The sequence below is a fragment of the Pipra filicauda genome, unplaced genomic scaffold (genome assembly GCF_003945595.2).
Source record: "Pipra filicauda isolate LSUMZ 115617 unplaced genomic scaffold, ASM394559v2 scaffold121_size3267253_pilon, whole genome shotgun sequence".
In the NCBI taxonomy this organism is placed as follows: domain Eukaryota; kingdom Metazoa; phylum Chordata; class Aves; order Passeriformes; family Pipridae; genus Pipra; species Pipra filicauda.
This window is the reverse complement of record NW_024103674.1, coordinates 2059093-2080518: the sequence shown is the minus strand read 5'-3', so window position 1 is coordinate 2080518 and position 21426 is coordinate 2059093. Positions and strand designations below refer to the sequence as shown.

Sequence of the window (21426 nt, the reverse complement as noted above, 5' to 3'; positions counted from 1 at the left end):
GGGAGCTGCGTGGGCTGCGCAGCCGAGTGTGTGTCTGCAGGAAGCTTTTCCTTCCTTGGGTATTTACTTGAAAATGTTTAATAAAACCCCCGAGTTCTTTTCCCCCCAGGACACAGCAAAGTCTGTCAGGCTCAGCCACGCAGCCTTTTGTTCCACGTGGGCTCAACCACACCACACACATTTAATCAGCATCCTCAGACGCCATCACGGGGGTTTTCCCCAACGCATCCTTCCTGATTTAATTGTCAGGATTGCAGTTGCCTCGTGGGAATAGCACTGCATCCAAGCAGCGAGGTGCATTTCCCCGACTGAGTGTTCTTACTCTCTGTGCTTCATCGCAAAAGGTTGTTTTTTTCCTCCTTCATCCCCCTCACTGCTGTGCTGTGACCTGAAAAATCAGTGGTGTAACACAGCCCAAGCACAGGGCTGTCTGAACCCCACCCTGGGCATGGCTGGAGCCGGTTGTGGGGCAGCAAATTGGGGATGGAGTAAGTAGTATCCAGGCTCAGCCCCTCCCCTGCCTTTCTCCTCCACTTCCCAGGGCTGGATGAGGCTCCACACAGGGTCTACTCAGGCTTCAGACTTCACCAACCCCCTTTTTCCTGCTGCATCACTAAACCCCACACATCCATCCACCCATCACTGTCATCTCTGTGGCCATCTCTGTCACCCCCAGACCTGTCAGCTTGTGAACATCCCCCTTCCACATCCACCCACCCAAAATCAGATGAAGAAGATGCTCCAAAACCAACAGACCACAGGAGTGAGGAATCTGTGACTGCAGACACCAACAGCAAAGGCAAACAGCTTTTGCCTGGCAGTGAACTCACAAATCAGAGCACACACAGCCTGTACTTTGTGCTTTCTTTTTGTGGAAAAGCCAAGTTTTGCTAAGAGCTTTCTTGTGCCAAAGCAGGGAGTGGGTCAGCAGGGGAGTGGTGAAGCCTCAGAGCCTGGGATGGGGAAAGAACATACACACACAGAAGATTAATTATAACAACTGCAAAAATAGTTGCTATTTTAAGGTTAATGCTTGAGTGATCTGACTCAGTCAGAAAAAGAGCCAAAGGAATTATTGGCATCAGTGCTGGCTGCTCCACCAGACAAGCCGTGGTCACCGCTGGCACTGAGAGCCACCAAAATAGCTGCTTTTTGAGAGGATTTGAAAAAAAAAATGCCAGCAGAGTGAGTTCAACATCCTGGTGCAACAACCACAAACACAGGAACACATCAGCTAGTTCTGGGGACATCCTCAGCTTCCCAGGCATCACCCTCATCTCAGATTACAGCAGTTTTACATATGGGTATGATCTAAAGACTCGGAGCAGCTTTAAATGGTGCTCCTCAGCTTCCAGCTCACCAGCCAGGGTGTTCCTGAAGCTCCTTTAAGCTTGACAAGATGGGAGTGAGCTGCTCTTGCTTTGCCCTTGGTATCACTGCGGGTCACAGCAAGTGCCCAGCGCTGGCATTTACCACTGCAACTGCTTTGATAGCTGAGCCATATATAGGACTAAATAAGAAAGCCCTCAAAAATCAAGATTTGTAGCCCAAAACGCTCTGAGACTTGAACTGTACCAGCCCTACTGGCTATGACCACTATAAATTAGCTTCATATTGCACAGCATTTTAGTGTCAATACATTGCATGGCTCCAGAGAAACGCAACAGACACAAAACATACCATGTTTTTGGGTAAATGGCAGCAGGAATGGTGCCCTGCAGGCTCTTTCCCCAGGAAACTGGAATTGTAGATGTTGAAACGATGGCCAAATGCAGAGGAAAGTCTGGAAATCACAACTGTGCCAAGGCTGCACATACAGCTGTCGCTCAAGACAGGCAGCCGAGGCACTGAGCGTTACAATTTGCTACACTATTAATTTCTCCGTTAAATTGTAGTATATTTTTTAAAGCCTGTATTCTCATTACAGCCTCTGGGGCTGTAATTGTTATGCTAATGTAGGAACCTGGGAAGGGTGGCTGTGGTGAACTCATCGGCTGCTCTCCCCTTGCCTGCAGTGTGCAGGCAGCTCTTGGCTGAGATAAAGCCGAGCAGGAGGAGGTTTTGTGCTCTCCCTTCCATCTTCCTTCGTGGCACATCACAAATCACAGCTGGCAACTGGGGGAACCACCTTCTGGTTCTGCTCCTGCCACGCTCGTCCTGCAGTGCAGGGACGGGAGAGCTCAGCCCGGGCACCTTGAGCCTCCAGCCAAGGTTTGAGACCAGACACGGGCAGCGCATTTGTTCAGGGACTGAAAATAAAAGGCTCCTCGTAGCGACAACCAAGCGAGCGCTGCGCGGTTGTGTCTGTGTGAGATAAGATCACAGTCGCAGAGGCAGCAGCAGCGTTTTTGCAGCAAAGGCGCCCCGCAGCATCCACCAGCACCTTCGGGGCTGGCAGAGAGGTAGGAGAGGCTGTGAGCACACACTGTGCAGGTGACCTGAGCACTGCTCACCAGTTCTGCCCAGCTTCAGCTGGGGTTTTTAATAAAAAACACACATTTCTGAGGGAAGCGCCCCTAAAACTGAAAGACTGATGTTTAGAGCAGAACAAAGCTTTTTTTAAAAAAAAAATATATAGATCTATACATATATATACAAATAAGAATTTTCAAAATGAAGGGAAGGCATGTGGCTTCCAGGTCTCTGATCCTTGTCTGGATCTTTGCTCCGAAGGCAGCTCAGTGTCCACTCGGTGCTGAGCTGTGAACCACACAAGGGAATGGTTGTGGTGGTGGGTTTCACACCACGAGCCAGACAGAAATCAGCCTCTGATTACTCATGAGTCATATACTGGCTCATCAGCCTCTCGGTGAGTGGGGTTTGTCTGCTGTGGACATGGCTGGGGAGGCCAGGGCAGCAGCTGGGGCTGGTGCTGCTGACCTGCTCTGCTTTTAAGACAGGACACAACCTTCTTAAGCAAGCTTTGTAAGCCAACTGTCAGCAATGATGTCTGCCCACCCAAATCCTACCCTGCAATCGGTAAATCTTAAAAAAAAAAAAACAAAACCAAAACCAAACACAAACCCAACAAAAACACACCAATCCCCCCCCCAAAATATTCAAACATCCGAAAAATCGACCTGATCGACCTGTACCTATTTTTCAAATTCTGTTGCTGTTAAAAAGGTTGAATTGTTGCCTCCCACAAGGCTGCTCTGATTCATGGCAACACACGGGCATTGTGTGCTTGGTAAATCCCAGCAGATATTTCCGCTCAGTTTTTGCAGCAACAGTTAAAAAACCCCTGACTGCCTCGGAATACAGATTAGGGCACGCACGAACCAGCTTCAATTTAACATAGTACTTTTAAACGTTCCTCCTGTGGAGCAGCCGGGCTCACTCAAGGCATCTACAAGGTTTAATGGTAAAGCAGATGAACCCCCAAACCGGGAATTATGCATGCAATGTACTTCACACAGAGATAAGCAAATGGAAAACGGCTGAGCCAGGCATTTCATCCAGCTCACAGCTGATGAGGGGTCGTTCCCTGCAGTGTATTTAGCAATGATTTGTCCGGTCTAGTGTTGATTATCTAAACCAACACAGAACTGCCTCCATTTCTCCAGGGAGATTGTTTGCAGCCAAACTCACTGGCGAAAGGTTTTCCTCTGCCTTCGTTCCATCTCACCTCTCCCCAGCTCAGCTCTCAGCCACGCTAATTAATTCCCCGTTTCCATGGGTTCCCCCCTTGCAGCCATTTTGTACCGTGCTACTTCTTCTTGGCTGTCTTTAATCATCACTTAGTCAGGCTTACAGCTTTAATTCTTGTAATCTTCTGCCATTGCCCAATTCTCTCCTCTCAGTCACTGCAGCTGCTCTTTGTAGCCCCTCCAATTTGGCTACCACCTCCTGGTATGAGAGCCATCTCAAAATGAACAAGTCTGGCTTTCCCCAGAGATTCAGATCAATACCTTCACAGCTGTGCTGGGTGGAAGATTCCTTCTGACTTCACAGAGCTCCCACAGAACAAAGATCCCGAGCAGCTCAGGGAAGAGGCACCTGGACCACTGACAATGACCAACAGTAAGTGGTGGGAGACAATATGCCAATGGGATATCCGTGGGATATTGTGCCACCCTACCAAAATGACACAGGACTTGAGACATACAGAAGATCTGCACCCCCTCAGGGACAAAAAGAACCCACAAACTCAACTTATTAATATACTTACCCAGGCCACAGGAGACCTGTGTTGATAACTGCTCCTCTCATCGAGGATGTTCCTGCCAAGCTTGGCACAACCATCCCAAGAGGGAGCAGTTAATGGAATTTTAAGCCATCCCTTCCATTTTGATCCTCACTTATTCCACCTGCCACCCCTGTAACAGCCTCACCTCACACGCCTGTTTATTTTTTTTCAGGAATACAAGAGCCATCTCATGTATTGTGTCTCAGCCACCCCAGTGAAAATATTCCACGGGAGACAAGAGTCACGACAAAGCAGTGTCACCCCCAGTTACACCACTTATCCATGGATGAGAGGGGAGAAAAGAGAGGGATGACATGCATTTGTTACTACTTAAGACACACAAAAGCCCTTGCCTCCTAACTGAGGACCCCAATATCAGGATCAGCTGTGCCAATACAAGCTGTGTTATTACCTCTGCTGTACAAAGCAATTTGGTTTTTATTGACCACTCGCTATACAGGGCACTACAACACACTCCTCTCATTAGAGCCTGTCAGTCAGAAGGCAAAGGAAAGCAAAAGCAGGATTGAAAGAGAAGGCAGCCCTTTGCAGTCATGAAGATAACCTTGCTCGAGCAAAAGCACTGACAGCAGGCAGCCAGGACTGCAACAAGGAGCTGTAAATGATCAAGACAGCTGGGAATTCAGACACTGGAAGAAAAACCTTAAAGCAGGTAGAACAATTTACCTCCCCCGGGCAGGAAAACACCTACAAAACTGCATCCAAACGCAGCACATCGAGGGAAGCTTTGTTAGGGCTTTGGTTCTGTTTATTCTCCCCCCTGTGTAAGTCTGCCAGACAACCTCTGCTTGCAATAGACCTCAAATACCAGGAGCTCTTCTTTTTGTCTCCTTGGAGAAGACGGTCAGAAATCAAATTTTCCCCAGATAACTTAATTTGGTCTCCTCCTCAAGTGAGAGTTCCCACAATTTAGTCCCACTTTATGCACCCCACCCCAAACATTTCACCTTTCCTCACAGCTGAGAGATGTTCTGGCCTGGTGCAGCCAATTCCGCCGGAGCAGTTTGTTCTCAGAGCAGGGATGAGTTTGGCTGCTGTCAGGGAATGTTTTAAGGCCAAACACACAACAGACAGAACATGCAGAGGATGTTCAGTTTGGAGAAACCTGCATGACATAGATACAGGTCACCCCAGTGCAACAACCAGCCACCAGCTCCATCACAAAGTTTGTTTTAACCCACAGCAGGGTATTAGTGAATCCAAAGCCTAAGTACTTATTATAGTTTAGTTCCCTGGTAAAACACCACCCACCCAGAGGCTCGAGGCAAGGCAGAACTGGCTGCCTGGGAGGTGCAGGGTAGAGAACACAGAGTCTACACACAGGCTATTTCTGGCATTACCCCTCGATGGCAGGATGACAACTATAGGCTGAACTGTAGGAAACATCTTGAGGACTTGGATTTCGTGATGAAGGACATATGCTTTTGAGGGATGGGGGATTATCAGGAAGAACACTTCACAGGAATACTTTGCCCTCCTCATCCCTGCCAACCCAACCACTTTGCAGAACCAAAATGCACGGTTAGATCCCTACACCTCAAGAAGAGCACAACTATGTAAGTCCCGAATAACTGCCAGTCCAGCCTAAAGCAAAAAGGCCAAGGACTTGCCCCTTTGAGATAATGTGGTCAGATCCACAAAAGATATTACTTTAAAAATAGGTTTTTACCCTTAATTTGTACCTGGTCACCAAGGCTCAAAGCACCAGCTCCTTGTCTGCCCTTGCACAGCGAGGTGACATCAAGCCCTGTGGAATAAGGAGCTCCTGCTTTCCTGCCTGCCGGAGACTGCAGGAGACACAGGGATGTGAGGAATGCTTCTGTTTGAGACTCAGTCCACAAACTACTACTCAAGTTCAGCTTCCAAACCTAAATGAGCAGGTACAAGCAGAGCTTAGTACGCAGAGGTCTTCCAGCTCAAGAAAAGGCACCTCAGTGGGTCACTGACAGGAAAGCTTTTCCCATAGAAAAAATTTTCCTCCCAAGATTTTTGCCCTGTATCCACGATGCAGATGTTAAGGGCTGGAAATGAAGCTGGGCAAGGGGAAAAGCAGACTTTGGAATCAGTGGGTCAGCGTGGCTACTGGCAGTTCAGAAGCAGAAAATGAGATGCATTAAACTTCTTTCTGGTCAATCTTTATTTTACACATTTGCATCACAGCAGGGAAACCAAGTTACACAGACTGCCCTGACTTGTCTCTACTTTGCTTCTCTTCCAATACTGTTTGCTGTTCTTTTAATAAAGTTTAAAAAAATACTGAAAAAAAAATCCATTTTTACATCTGAACAGGAACTGAGGAATAGGATATTTACAGGTCACCAAAACCCCTGGAATTGGACCTTGCTGTACACAGGAAAGTATTTTTCAGTTCTTCTGGAGGTCATTTACTAAATGAATTCAAAGCTACATTGTACAAGGTGCCCTAAAGCTGCTTAATGACACAAGAGGATCTAGAATTAATTATTAATAGTTACTAAAGGCAAGGGAAGCTATTTAGACCCATACTCTGTTTTGACAGAGCTGGTACCAGCCCCACGCTCCAGTATCCTGGCTACAGGACGAAGTGCTTCTGATGACATGGAGGTCAAGCTCTACTTTATTACACAGAGAGCAGAACATCAAATGAAATCCCACAGGGAGATATTTATTCAGAATTGTCCTTTCTCCAGGATTGCTGCAGTCAAAACATAAATGGGTTCTTGAGCCAGTCAACCTACAAGGAGTGACTCTTTTCTCAGCCACTTTCTTCCAGGACCATCACTCTACACCTATACAGAGTATCAGTATTGTCCTAAATCCTGTTCCAGCCACTCGTGAGTACGTGTCATGTGCAGTTCTTACAGGATCATTGCTTGATCCAAGCAAGAAACTACACAGAGGAAATACACAGCTTCCCAATATTGCTAGTGATTAGTAAGCCCAAGACAGCACTGCACCCAGCAGCTACAAAAAAAAAAAAAAAGCCACATTAATCCAATTTAGAACAACATTTTCCAGCAAATTGACCCCAGGGAACACAAAGTAAGATTGGTTAAGTGCCTCTGGGAGCACCACCTCAGCTTTCATGAAACATGGAGGTTACTGGCATTACACACAAGGTCACAGGTTTCAGACAGTGAGTCCCATCAAATTCAAACATCACTGTAACTCCCACTCCTGCAGACCACAGCTCCACACTCTTTGTACACAGCTGAAAAACGGGGACATGCTGAATGAGTGGAGGTCATAACACAGAATCCATAAAACACATCTGCTTTAAAGTGACAGCAGTCTGTCAGCTGGCATGGCAGCTCAAATTGAAGGAGACAAACCTAGCAAAGGCAGACTGAAGCAAGGAGGATTTCCTTCCCTTTCCTTAATAGCTAAGCAACTCCAGTTCTCAGAGCTCAACAGAGCATACAAATACCCAGTATTTGCTTCAAAGTGGGCAGTTTTCAACTAGACAACAAAAAAACCCCCCTCCTTTCTTGTCAATCTCATTGTCAATGGCCAGATTGCATTTCTCTTCTCTAAAAGGAGCATGCTGTAAGGAAAAAAGACTTAACGTACTAAAAATCTTCCACTGGACTTCCACCAGATGTGCAAGCTGGAGTACTTAGGACACACCCTTCCACGACCAGGAGTGTTAGAGTGCTCAAGGATACACAGTGGATGCACACTCATGCCACAGAGAGTCCACTCAGCTTAGAAAAATACATCTTCCACACTACTTGCTCCAAGACAAAATACTGCAATGCAGCAAATTTTTTACAACATGCTCCCAGGGTATGGCAGCATGGAAATCCAGGGACAGGGCACTCAGCTGGAGAGAAACACTGAACAATGCACTGCACAGATCATGACACGCCGAGTTAGATGACAACATGAAAGAGCATCTTAATAGGACAGCATGTGGCTTCTTCAGCTCAAACTGCTCCACTCCGAGCAAGCAGCAGCAGTGTTCCAGATGACCCCATTATGTCTTGTTTTCCTTTAGTAAGTCTCTTGATGAACCATCAAGGAAAACATTTTTCCAGCCTGAGGAATGCAAGAGTCTGGCAGTTGCACTGCAAGGCTCCCTCTGGAAGACACCCTGAACAGTGACAGCAGGAGGGAGGAGTGCAGCAGTGGCATGTGCATGTCATCATCAACAGGGATTTATTGGGGCATAACCTGCATTACAACTGAAGACTGAACCAATCTCATTTCTGTCTGCAGAGGGTGCTGAGTGCTCCACTGCAGCAACATATGGGAAAGCATTCCAACCATTTATTCCGAATTGCACCAGACCTGCTGTCCCTGTACTGCTGCGTCCTGTCAGCGTGATTGCTTCAGTTCCCCACTTCAGCAAAAGGCAGAGACAGGAAAGTAAGGCTGTATCCCAAAGCAATCTGCAATCCACAGCAGTTCCTCCAGCTTCCCTGTGAAAGACAGAGCTTCCTACACCAGATCAGCAGCTGTCAGCACGTGAAAGGCAGGCACTGATTATCCTGCCTGGGGAGCTCCGAGCTGCCGCTCTCCACTCACCCTGGAGTCGTGCAGTGCCAGTCATGCAGCTGGGGGTTTGCCTGGGAGGAAGGGGAGGGAGCAGCCCTCTCTTTGATGCTTTGCACTGCAGCACAGTAAGTGAGAGAAGCACAGCTGCATCCTCTTCCATATTCCACCATCCCACCGTCCAATCTATCACATACCCCTGCAAGACACTTCCTGACCTGCTCCAAGGAATTCCACCAGAGAAAGTGGAAATTCACTGCAGCCATTTCCAAAGAGAGGGTTTTTTGGTTTTTTGACTTGTACATGACATTGATTTTTCTTCCTAATGCCCAGGTTTGACCAGTTCCTGCTGCTTGGCATCCTGCACTAAGCACCAGCTGAAGCTGGTTGTAGAGCTGACTGCTGAAACTCCGGGCTGAACTTGGAAAAAGCTCTTCCAAAAAAAAATACTTCCGGAATACTGCTGTGACTTTTCATGCCAAGACAAAAAGAAATGACCCATTTTTTAGCCTTTGACTAGCAAGCCAGGGACTTGGCAGATAAACCTACACCAGATGCAACTTCAGCAAAAAAAGTGCATATAAAAAAAGAGAAACCTGAGACTAAGGTAACAGCACTTGCCAAATTGTCAGCTCCACTGATGCTGAGGTATGGAATAGGCAGCTGTTTGGAACCAGCTCTGCACTCACTGGGATCTCAGCACAGCCCTCATGTTTTTGGGTGAAATGTCACAGCCATCAGAATTTCACATCTCATTCACAAAAGGAATTAACATGTTCTAGAGCAGCATCATGTCCAGATAACACTGTTACTGCACTTTATCCTTATCCCTTACATACCTCTCAGTCCCAACAGACTAAGCCTCCAGTGGGCTTCTCTGAACAAAGTGTACAGGCTGTCTGAGCAGCCCTTTGGATGCAGTGAGTGACAATTCCACAGGGACAGAGTAACTCTGCAGAGAGAGAGAGAGAGGATGAGTTTTCCAGGTATTGTATTTAAGTGTATGATGAGCTGGGTCTGCCTGTGTTTATGGTCCAATTTCTCACACCTCACTACTTAATATGCAGATTTATTCTTACCGAAGGTCTAAAAGGCCCATAGATCACCAAACAGCCTCTCTAGTGGTGTAGGATCTGTTCCCACTAAAACTGTCTCACTGCAAGGCAATGACAGCAAAAGTCAAACTATCACTGCTGTGATTACTGTAAAGTTATGGCTGAGGAGAAAAACAGAAGAAGACTGCACCCAGAGAACAGGGCTATTGTCATGCTTTATCTGAAGAGAAAGCAGTTCCAGGTATGGAGCAGGCAGATTTGTTCCTACCATCTCCATGGTGCATAGAACCAACATCTGGGAAAAGTGGCAACTGGAGAAAGTGAAGCTGCTCCTCAAACAGCGAGTCTTGGTACAGATTGCTCACCAAGAGCAATGCAACCCCTGCTCAAAAGTGAGGAAGTGGTTCAAGATTCTAAAAGAAATCCTCCTTCTAAGCTTGAAGAATAAAATTACCCAGTGGCTGGCAGTCCTCTAATCAGCTGTGCCCCAGAGATGTAGTCCCTTCAAAAAAGCAATTCCTAAATGAGTCCATAAGCAATGCTGGCACTTCAAAGCTGTGATGATGCCAATCCCTGTCAGTCTGGCAGAAGGACTTGGCTCAACAGCACCACATTTCAACACCTCTACATCAATATTAAGGCTTCAGTGGGTCACTGAGCTATACTTGATTTATTTTTCTGAAAGCTTATCCTCATTACATCAATGAACCACTTCCATCCTCCCCCGAATTAACAACCATTCTCACTCCTGCACCTATGACAGCAGCTGCCTCACTGACCATAGCAGGGACTACAGAGAAAATCCATGTGGCATTTGCAACATGTCTGTAAAGACTCCACTGACAGTCAAGACTTCCATATTCCCCTGCATCAAGGTTCTGGTCATCTTCTTTCCCGACAAAAACCATCTAGGGCTGGGAGCTGCAGTTGCCTGGTTTTGGTGGCAATACCATTTTGACCAGTTCAGCTTGTCTCAAACAGCAGTGCCATTAATTCCTACATGGCCAGACAGGTACAAGTAGCCACCCAGAGAGGTCAGGTAACTCAGGATAATGGTGAACCAGAGATTTATACTGCAGTAAATTGGCTAGACAGATTTCCACTGGAGAGTCTGGTAGTGTTTATACTAAGTCAGAAAGGAGAGACTTCTGAAATACCTTGAAAATATTTTATCAAGCAGACCAAGGTGCTCTGGGTCACAGCTTGAAAGTAAATGTTTAGGATAGCATGGCAGACCCCTAAAAAGCAAGCATCATTCTTACACCTCTTATGTACTTCTTGTCAGGTGGGGGTGAGTCAAGAGCAACTCCATGAACATTAATTCTTATTGCACTATGGGCTCAGTGCTTTAATGGAGAACAGTCACTTGTTTCCTGTACAGTAACACATCTAAAAACCTGGCACGTTCAGGTGGATACCTGCATGGATAAAATAAGATACTTATCAACTTTCCCACTGGTGTGAGCAGTGCCAGAAGTCACCTCATCCAATACCCAATCAGTCTCTCAAATAACTGCAGTTGCTCCTACTCATGTTTTGCAACGTTTTGTCTAAGTCAAAAGGAGTGTTTATAAAAAGAAAAAAAAAATACTTACATCTCTTATCTTCTTTTCCCACGCTTTGTAACTCCTGGCATACATGTTACATAGTGTGTGTATATATATATATATGCACATTATATAAAATATATACTTTACATACACACTGAAGGTCTCTCTTCACATTAGCATTAGACATTCTGAAGAATGCAACTGCAAACAATTCAGGATGCAGAACCGATCCAGAAAGGGGGGGAAAGAAAAGAATAAGCTACCCAAAATCCCTAGGAAAGCTTCACACTCCTTGCAGGTACCAGGAGATCCCATTTTCTTATGATCAAAGGAATAGTTATGTTTCTGCACTGCTTTCCTCCCCCCAGACACACCCCACTCTGCCATTTCAGTGGTGGGAAGTGCAAGTTGCTCCCTTTCCACTGAGAGTAATATTAATAAATTAAAACAGTTCCTCTGAAAGTGCTGCCTTAGTCCAGTCCATCATGCCGTGCTTTCCCACTCGCCCTGGGGCTCTGCTGAACCATTCACCACTTTCTTGACCTTCTTCATGCCCTCCATTACTCCTGAAGTTGTCACCCTGGAAGGGAAGGGAGAGACATCAGCAATCAGACCTTGAACTGTAACATCCATTTCACCAACAGCCCATACTCATCCTCCTGTGCCTGTCAAATCACACTTCTCACATGTCTCTTTACCCAGACCGAGCAGTTTCCATGTTTGGAACTCTCCTGTTGCTCCCATTTTGCAGCCAGGTATCACCTTGGCCACAACACTGATGGGTGTTGGGAGCAAGGCCACTGTCCTTGAGCACCTCAAGGCCCTCCCCATCTATCATTAAACTGAGCCAGCAAAGAGTATTTACTCATACTTGAAAGAAGATAGCAGGGGTGGTTAAAGAGTTAAAACCAGGTCTTTATTTGCTAAATTTGAGCAGTTTGCTTAAAAAACCATTTTGCTATACAGCTGAACACCCTTAGTTCTGTCCATTAAAGACTTTCTTCTGCATTTGCAACGCTCCTAATAGGTACAACATAATACACAAATGCACATGCAGTGGACAGTGCCCCAAATGAACCTTATTAGCTTAATGCACACCAAAATTACTCAATGAGCAGCAACAAAACAGAGGCGAGAGGTCATCCTTTTTATACCACCCAAGTCTGGATTTGTCATGACAATCTGACCATTGAGCTACAAAGCCTCATAATACCATTCAAACATTAGGCAGACTGAACTGTTTATCCAGGCAGAACAGCACCACTCCTCTCAGAACTGCCTTGGCTCTCCAGCAGCTCTTCAGCCCAGCAGCTCCTCTGCTGCTACACAAAACAGGCCATTAGGATGCACAACACATTTCCTTTATTCTTTTCCACAATGTGATTCTCATTCCATGCAGGCATTTTTTCCTCTCCTCCACCCCCCCTCCCCCAGATGTGCTACAAAGGTTATTTTGGATGCTGAAAGTAAGAGTGCCAACAGCTCAATGCATTCCCAAGGGATGCCTGGAAGCATACACAGAACTGTCCTGTTCAAAGCTGCTGCTGTCTGTCTGTGTGTGCTTTCACCTGCTGTTTACCGTGTGAGAATGCTTTATTTGATCAGAGCTGCTAACAACATCTTCACAGCATCACCCCAAGAGCAGTCATCCTCAGATACTCTTCTGATAATGCCCTTAGTTCCACATTAGATACCAGCTTCTGTTCATGTACTGTAAAAATAATTCACTCAGACTGCTGCCACTCTCTAGCAGTGGCAGTACTGGGTTCACTTTAGAGTGGGCCTAGATGAGCTTGTGCATAACAGGAAAGAGTCACAAGAGTACAGATAAAATAAGTTTAGTCCCTATTAAAATGAAAAATAAAAGTATAGAGAAACATAAGCAGATTGCTTAAAGGAGAAAGATGGAATTTAATAACAAACATTTCCTAGAAGAGATCAAACTTATCAGCACAGAAATGTGTAGATCTCTGAAGTTATCCCTGCAGACAGAGGTTTCCCCACAGTCATAAAGCAAAAAATCTGGAGAAATATAAGCTAGACAAAAGCAAAGTAGATGGATAACTAATTGGAAAAGCATGTATTGAGACGTACTTAATGGTTTCCTGTCAAAAATGTAAGAACATTGAGTGTGGTTCCAGAGAGGCCTGTCCTGGGTTCACTTCTATTCAGTATTTTCAGTAATTGCCTGGGTAATGGAATAGAGAACTTGCTTATTAAATCTGCACAAGACACTAAGAGCTGCATATTGGAGAACAGGACTAGAATGCAGAAAATCAAAGTGATAGTCTGAAAAACATGGAAGGATGCAGCAAGACAGCTAGGAAGTTTACTCTTCAGAAACAATCAACTTTGTAATTACAGAGTTAGGAGTAAGTATCCATTCAAGGAAGAGCCAAAGATTACCACGGACTACAAACACAAATGAACATCTAATATGCTGCAGCAATGCAGCAGCAGACATACTGGGATATATATAAAGAGGTGTTTTACACATACATGACATTGAAGGAGTCCTTACACTTGACTCACAGCTAGGAAGATCCCCCCTGGCACACAGCCTAGATTTCAGCACTGCACTCCACCACCATCCCAACCCCACTGCACACCAAGGTGATGACAGAAGCAAGGAGATGTTACAGCTATGAGGGAATGATCCACTTCCCACATTCATGAGACAAACAGCTACATATTGAAACTGCAGCCAGCTTCAGGACAAGCCACGTCCTTTGTTACCAGAGAGGCCATTTGCTGTGTCCTGCACAATAACAGCAAAGAGCTGGGAGAGATTTCAGTGTGGACTCTCCAACAGCAAAGGCTAAAGCCAATCTCAAGAGCACCGTTCTTGCCTCGTGACAAGTGCATGAAGTAGCTGTGAGTCCTCCTTTTTTCTCACATTGCCAATTCCTCTCCCTCTCAAAATCAGTCCAGCCAACATGTTTTAGTGCCCAATAAAATAAGGGTAGCAGCACTAAGACCAAGCACACTGCAATCCCCATTATTGTCCTCAGAGCAGTCTCAGCACTTCAGTTCTGACCTGCAATATGGCAGGGAAATATCTCTTACCTGCTCCCTCCTGAACTGCACTTCTAGCCCACAAATTAGCAGCAGTTAAAATGCAACAAATCCTTCTCACTAAACCATCTCTCTCCAGAGAGCGTTTTTGTGCCTGTCAGGCATTTACAAATGAGTCACAAAGGTTGTTCCCCAAACACTCCATTGTACAGTGCTGAAGAAATGTCATGTGTTTTATTTTTCTCCTGCATTGCATCCAAGGTATCAAGGAATGACTAAACATCCAGAAGTGTCTCCAGCCCTCCACACTGGTGGATCTCAGCTGTCTTGTCTCCTGTTTGTTTTGTTTTATAGCCCAACAAGAAGCACTGCAATACTGGCAGCAGCCAGCCCTTACAAGCTATTGCAAACTGGGGTGAAAACTGATCAGCCATGGAACAAAAAAGCTGATCTCTGCAAGGGAAAGATGTGCTAGGTGAAGAAAATCACTGCTAATGGAGAGCATCATGAATCAGTCTGCCATGAAGCACAACCTGAGAGAAAGCAGAGAAAGGCAACCAACCAGGACGTCGAGTCTCAGCACAGAATTGGCTGCCTCACGATGCTGTGAGAAACTCCAGATCCCAAGGCAGATCAGTGTTACCACAACAGTTCACTGTGTTGAGGCTGTTTTGGGTGTTAAGGAAAAGCAAAGTCTCCTCACACTGAGTAAGATGGATTTACAGACTTGAGAACAAAACCATTAATGGTTTCTTCTCCTGCAATTCCTCCTCCAGTGGAAATATCTTGATGCCATGTTTTTGTATGAACATTCTCAACCAAGATCTGTAGAAGAGCATTTTGGTACCCAAATCTAAAGCAAACTTAATGAGCCAATGAAATAAAAAAATAATAAAAAAAACCCTAACACCAAAACTCCTTTCCCCCCCCCCCTTCTTCACCCCCATCTAATCTACTGTACTGTTTATATTTTTGTGTTCATGCCCCAGAAATGGCATTAGGACTGGAAGCCTGACAGCCCTTTCTGCCAAGTGTGGCTGCACCTTTTCAAGCAGGGAACTTTAATCTAACAAACTGTCAGTGACGAGCCCATGTCCTGACAGAACAGGCTCGAGAGGCTGCCCAGCACAGAATACACAGAAAGGCTCTTTGCTCCTGATGAATAGCTACTGACCCTGCTTGAAAAAGAACAGACTGGTTCTAAGCTCAGGTCTAGCCACACTCTCCTCCCCACCAGGACAACTTCTATTGAGCCTGGAATAACTGAAGAGAAGGTCCTGTAATGTCTGTGGATTCTTTCTCCAATACAGAGGTGTGTTAGTTGAAAAGACTTATTACAAGTCACCTTTGCTATTCTTGATTTATATTTTAATCTTGAGAGTTACAAGAACTTACAGAGACAAGAGTTGTGCCTTATGTTGCTTCTGTCACAGACACCTAATCTGTGGATTTTTCTTGATAGATTGCAGATTTCCAGTGTCCTTAACAGTATTTACATTTATTGCAAGATCAAGCTTTGTATAGTTTGCACTGCATGAAAACAGACACAAGCTAGAGAGCTGCTCTTAAAATGTCCTTTTTTTCTGCTGGAAGAAAAGCAGGCCTGGAAAACAGGCTTGACCTCACAGCTTTCCTCTCTGCTGGCTCATAGAAATGTTGAGTCTAAAGAAACGGAATGCTTCTGTTTTAGAGTAGTTGATTTTAACAAAAAACCTCTGGGAGAAGAAAATAACCATAAAACCTGGCAGTAAGACATAGCAGAACACCATGAAGTCTGCAGGCTTTTACCTTCTGCCATAGCCTCTGAAGACAAGTGGGTATTTATCACATAAAAGGCAAAACACTCGTGCAATGGTTAGTCAGGACACTGTCAGGCACTTAGTCACCTGCTCAAATAATCTGTGATTTTCCCCTGCTCCCCCCAGAAGCAACACTTAAAATTTATAAATGCAAAAATAGGACTAGCAAGACCCAAGTCAACAAGAAATTTAATACACTTTCAATGCAGTTCTTCACCTGTCACAGAATGTGTATAAACTCTGCTTCTCAAATAAGTGCAAACTTAACCTCCCTGATGGAGGTGGGGAAGGCAGAACCAGACACAGATTATACCCTGCCAAGTGCCCAAATGGAGTAAAACTTCTGGTGAATCAGATGAGAAAAATTCGAGCAAGGCTAAAGGGAACAACCCACAAGGCACAACAATGGAAACTCTCAAGGCAAAGAGCAAAACCCCTTACTAGGAAAAGGCTCACAAGGAATTCTGATCCTCGGGTTTCTAGTAACTCTATTTCACTGAATTAGTTCATTAAAATTTCTCCAGCTTATTTCTGTCAGATTCTCCTAAATTTAGCAACTTCTCCAATTGATTGAAATCACTGTATTTGAAAGGTGTCCTATTATTAGCCCTAAAAAAAAAAACCAAACAAAACAACAAACCCACAAGAAAAAAATCATTAAGCACATAATGCAAAGTTGAAATTCACTCCAACAGGCAACAAAGAAAAAAGCCCGTTTCGGTACAATCACAAATTCTGCCACATCTTCCAGTTCAGACAGTGCCTTCCTGATGTCAATGTTTATTTACCAGCTGCCAAGCTGAAATCAGTTTCTTAGATAACCATTTTAACACCTATAAGTGACAGTGATTTTAAGGTCACTACCCACTAGTTGGATTCCACTTGAAAAAATGACAGATTTTCTAGACCCAAAGCAAAAATAGCTAAGCATTAAAAAAAGATCTTTGTTACTAGCGATATTTCTGAGAAGTTCAACTCCTTAAGATTACATTTGAGGTTGGATTCTATGATTCAAACCTCCTTGTAGCAATTTCCCAGTAAGATCCATTTCTTTCTGAGCTAACTAGGAGAGTAAACACATTCTGACTTTTTTTTGTTTCTGTATTAAAAATTGGAGAGTTCATTTATTTCACCCAAGATCAGGTAAAGGAGATTTACCAAATTGGAAAAACTCTTAGGAATAGGCTTGTGAGCCTGCACATGAATAGCAATTATGCATGAAATGTATAACTACTAAAGGATTAGGTTGGCTCTGCTCCTATTAAGGCAGCAGAGTCTGTGGCAGTTATAGCTGTACCCAACACTCCTGGCAGGCTGAATTTCTTAGGGCAGTTTCTGTCATAAATTCAGAAATGCCACTCATTTTCTAAGTCCTCAGAAAATCACTGCAAAGCAAATGACAGGGACTTAGGCTGAGCCCTACTTTATCATTTCTCCAGACTTGCTCAGGAGCAATTCCTGAAGCATTTGTGGTGCCTCATGGTTTAGCAGCAAGGAAGAGAACAGGGAAAAGTATCAGCAAAAATCCATCTCCTTGGCTCAGTGTTGCTTTAGATAAATTTTTGCAAAGCTACAGGCTGAATGCCAAGGCACCATGGTCATTTATGTTCTGCAGACTGGCAGGTCATTTTTGTTGTTGGTTTGGTTGTGGGTTTTTTTTGCTTAAATATGAAGCATTGATGACAACCTGCAAGGCTTGTTCATGTTCAGTGACATAAATTCAACTCAGAAGCTTTATTACTTGATATATTTTCATGGGCATCTTTTTGCCCCATGAAAAGCTTTACCAGCTTATTCCCCACTACTGCAATAGCCAGGTCAGAGGCTCCTATGCATAAATACAAATCTCTTCACACACACCAAACAGACACCTCATCTTTAAGCATGTGGGCAGACACTAATCTTTTTCAGAGAAGGATTTAGAGAGATTAAAGTAAACTGGCTTTAAACGTTACTTTTCTCAAATCAAGTGAAGAGGTAAAAAAAAAAAAAGGAAGGGAAGGGGGTTCTTACACAGCTTCCATCTCCAGGTCATCCTCATCATCTTGAGAAAGCTGTAGATAAGGGTTGTCTGACGCTGGACGGAACTTGTACCCAGTGAGGACAAAGAACACGAGTGTGGCCATTTCATCCAGCAGCTGCAAGGGAAAACACAAGGCTGAAGTTCAGTCCTGTGATGCTCTGTGGTCACACAACATTTCTCCTCATTCATAAGGTTCAAGGTTTAATGGCCAAGGAGCCTGTGCCATAGCAGAAATAAAGCAATCCCTGCCCTGGTATCATTAATCCCAGGCTAAAGGCTGTCAAGCCCTTTGTTCTTTCAGCTTTCCCCGTCACTTTAAATACAGTTACAGTTCTATCCATCAATCCAGAGCTTTCAAAGAACTATGGCAAGACTTGGCTTTTAAATGAGGGGGGGAAAATCATCCCTAAGTTATTTGGTATTTTCAACAGTTAATGTATTCCAAGGACTCCCTGCACAGTTACTTGGATTATATGTTAAGAAACCAAGTATTTAAAAGCCACTAGGCAATAAAGCCTGTAGATGGAAGAGCAAAAGCCTAATTCTCTGGCTCCCTGGGGCCTCAATTACACAGGGCAAACCTGACAAATTTTTTTTTTCCTCCTTTGTATGTTCTTGATTAATTTCCTTCAGAGATCTTTAAATTGAAAGACTAAAAAAAAAAATCAATAATGCAATTACTTTCAGACATCTCATGTATAATCCAGCAGGCTCACTGGACAAACATAAGACTAAAAATATATTCCTTCACCTTAAGCATAACATTGATAAAAATCAGAAGACAGGGTGCAGCACTGTGCTTTGAGATGTTCTACTATAACATGAGGACCAATTTATGGATTTTTTTGGTGCAGTTATATTTAAAGAATAATAGAGGAAAAAAAAGCCAAGGAATGGATGTATTTTCCCTTGCTGGCAAATACCTGGTACAGCCATTTCCACTGGAATGGAACAGCAATCTTTATGAGAATGGCAATGATCCGTGTGAAGTAAATGTAACACACAATCTGGGAAGGAAAAGAAGAAAGCGTGATGAGAACAATAGCACCGTCCTTACAGAACCTTTTTGTCCCAGAGAAAGAGCTCAAGCAATTCCCAAACAACTCCTTATGTCAGACTGGTCTTATTATGCTCCTTGATAAACATGGAAGATATAGGCTGAGGGCTCTACTGCTTGTTCAACATCCAAGTAACTCCAGCTGTTGGTAACACGCTCACGTTACAGCAGGAAATGCTTTAAGTATTACGATTTCATACAACTTGAAGAATCACGACTGTAATTTATCACTCTTACCACTTATAAGAGCCTGAAATGAGGCTGTTGGAAATCATTAAGAAGCCTGTGTTCTCCTGGGAGATATACCCATGGCTCCCACTGACTTCATCACAAAATGCACACATGCATCTCAAGGCACCATTTGGTCCCAAGTTTAATTTTTAGCAAGTTTACAGTATGTTATTCAAGCCCATCAATTCAACTGGCAGCTCAAGCTGTCTCCAGAGGAAATCAGGAAGCATTACAAATAGCTGGAATCAATTTAAAGATAGACAGAAGGATGCAACCATTAGGAAAAAAAGGGAAGTTGCTTTTAGGATTGTAAGCCAGTTGACCAAGATGCCAAAGCACAGAGCTAGGAGCACCTCTACCACGTCCACCAGGTGTGGTAGCTTCCAACAAGTATTCCATTTAAGGGTTTGAACAGCTTCCAAGTGCTCTGCATGCCTGTGTACAGGTGTTTTACTCACCATAACATAGTAATGTCTGAAGAGCTTCAGCTTTGCTAGGTTAATGGCAGCTATCAAGAGAACACAGAAGTCCATCAGAAAATTGTTAAAATGAGACAGTTAATTTTTATGCTTGTCTGCAGGGTAGACAAGTGGTCAAAACCAGGACTCAATTAATCCCAGGCTAGAAGGGTTTGTCTCACACCCCACTGGGTGCTCCAAGGAGTGCCAGACTGGAGTGTCCACACACTGGACAACTGTCAGGCTGGGGTGAGTTCTCTCTTAAAAAGGGAACTCAGATTGCTTTTACACTAATTTTTATGTGCACACACTCTGCAATATAGAGCCTTCCTCTACCTGTGTACAGCCAAGTAGATACAGTCACCTCACTCCTGCCAGAAGGGCCACCACACCACCTGACACCACCTCCTAGAAAATTCCTGTCTTTTCTAGAGTCCTTGCTGACCTGAGCAACTTTGGGGTAATCACAGCTCTGGGAACCACTGCATCTTGTTGAACTGCAGCACAGGCATTTTAACATCTAAGCAGGATGTTCGTGGCTCTGTCACAGCTTACAAGTGAGACGGGAAATCATCCTAAACAGTTATTAAACGCATGTGTTTCAGTCACAAGCCGTGCAAGCCAAGGCCCCGGGCGAACCTCCGTGGGTTGGACAGATCCCATCAGCTGCAGGAGCACAGCAGACGCTCATGTGAACGAGCTGAGGTCAACAACAGATGGAACAGCTGTCAACTCTGGTTTGAGAGTCAGGTCTTATACGTGCAGCAGGATTATGAACACAGACTCCTGATGCTTTTGTGACAACATGAGAGGCAAAGAGCCCAAGATATGTTGACAGCATACAGAGGTGCAGCTTAGAGCCGATGATACAAGCTGCCAGTTAAAAAATGTTGCCACATATTTACTGATAGTCCCTCCAAGCCCTCATAATGTATTTATCAGATGTGGAAGTGCAATACATTGTGCTTAAGTTCACCTGCACCTCCTCACAGAATTCACCCCCAGCACAGAGTTACAAAAGGCTGCATATATTTGCACATAAGGTCTTCCAGGTTCACAAGAGAGCAAAATATAGTATTACACATGAGGAGGAGAAGGGCTAATAGCTCCCAAAGAAATGCTTCACTTCCTGTGACAAAAACAAAGCAGCTTTTCTTAAAGAAAGGCAACATCAAATGCACTGCTTCAAATAAACTCCTGTTCAAATAAACTACAGCAACTACAATGAAGTCAGGCAACATTCTGTTATAAAGTTAATTTGTATAATCTAGAGATCAAGAGTCCCTTTCCAGCTTATATTTAGTGTTCCATGAGAACCACTGAAAGCTACAGACACCCTGAGACAAACACAAACCCTCCTCCAGCAGAAACACTCCAAGAGCAGCACTTGACTAACACAAGGCATGATGACCTGATGTTAAAAGCTTTTCCCAACAGAGTTGGTGAAAGATTAAAATGTGTAAATATGCATTAAATCACGAAGCAGGGAAGCAATATTGTCCTATTTAAAGGAGAGCTGCATTAAGTGTGACCATGAAGATCTTGTGATTTCCCA

General features: G+C 44.4%; 1 protein-coding gene across 2 annotated transcripts in view; it reads right to left on the bottom strand.

Moving 5' to 3' along the window:
• Positions 1-6329: 6329 nt before the first annotated feature.
• Positions 6330-21426, bottom strand: part of GPR107 (G protein-coupled receptor 107) — a 43148-nt gene continuing 28051 nt past the window's right edge. For both annotated transcript variants that reach the window (XM_039388103.1, XM_027729890.2), the window contains exons 15-18: positions 19872-19921; positions 19049-19132; positions 18116-18240; positions 6330-11868 (exon numbers count right to left, since the gene is read on the bottom strand). In XM_039388103.1, the coding sequence (XP_039244037.1) occupies positions 11772-11868; positions 18116-18240; positions 19049-19132; positions 19872-19921 (356 nt within the window). In that variant the 3' untranslated portion in view covers positions 6330-11771. The remainder of the gene's footprint in view (positions 11869-18115; positions 18241-19048; positions 19133-19871; positions 19922-21426) is intronic.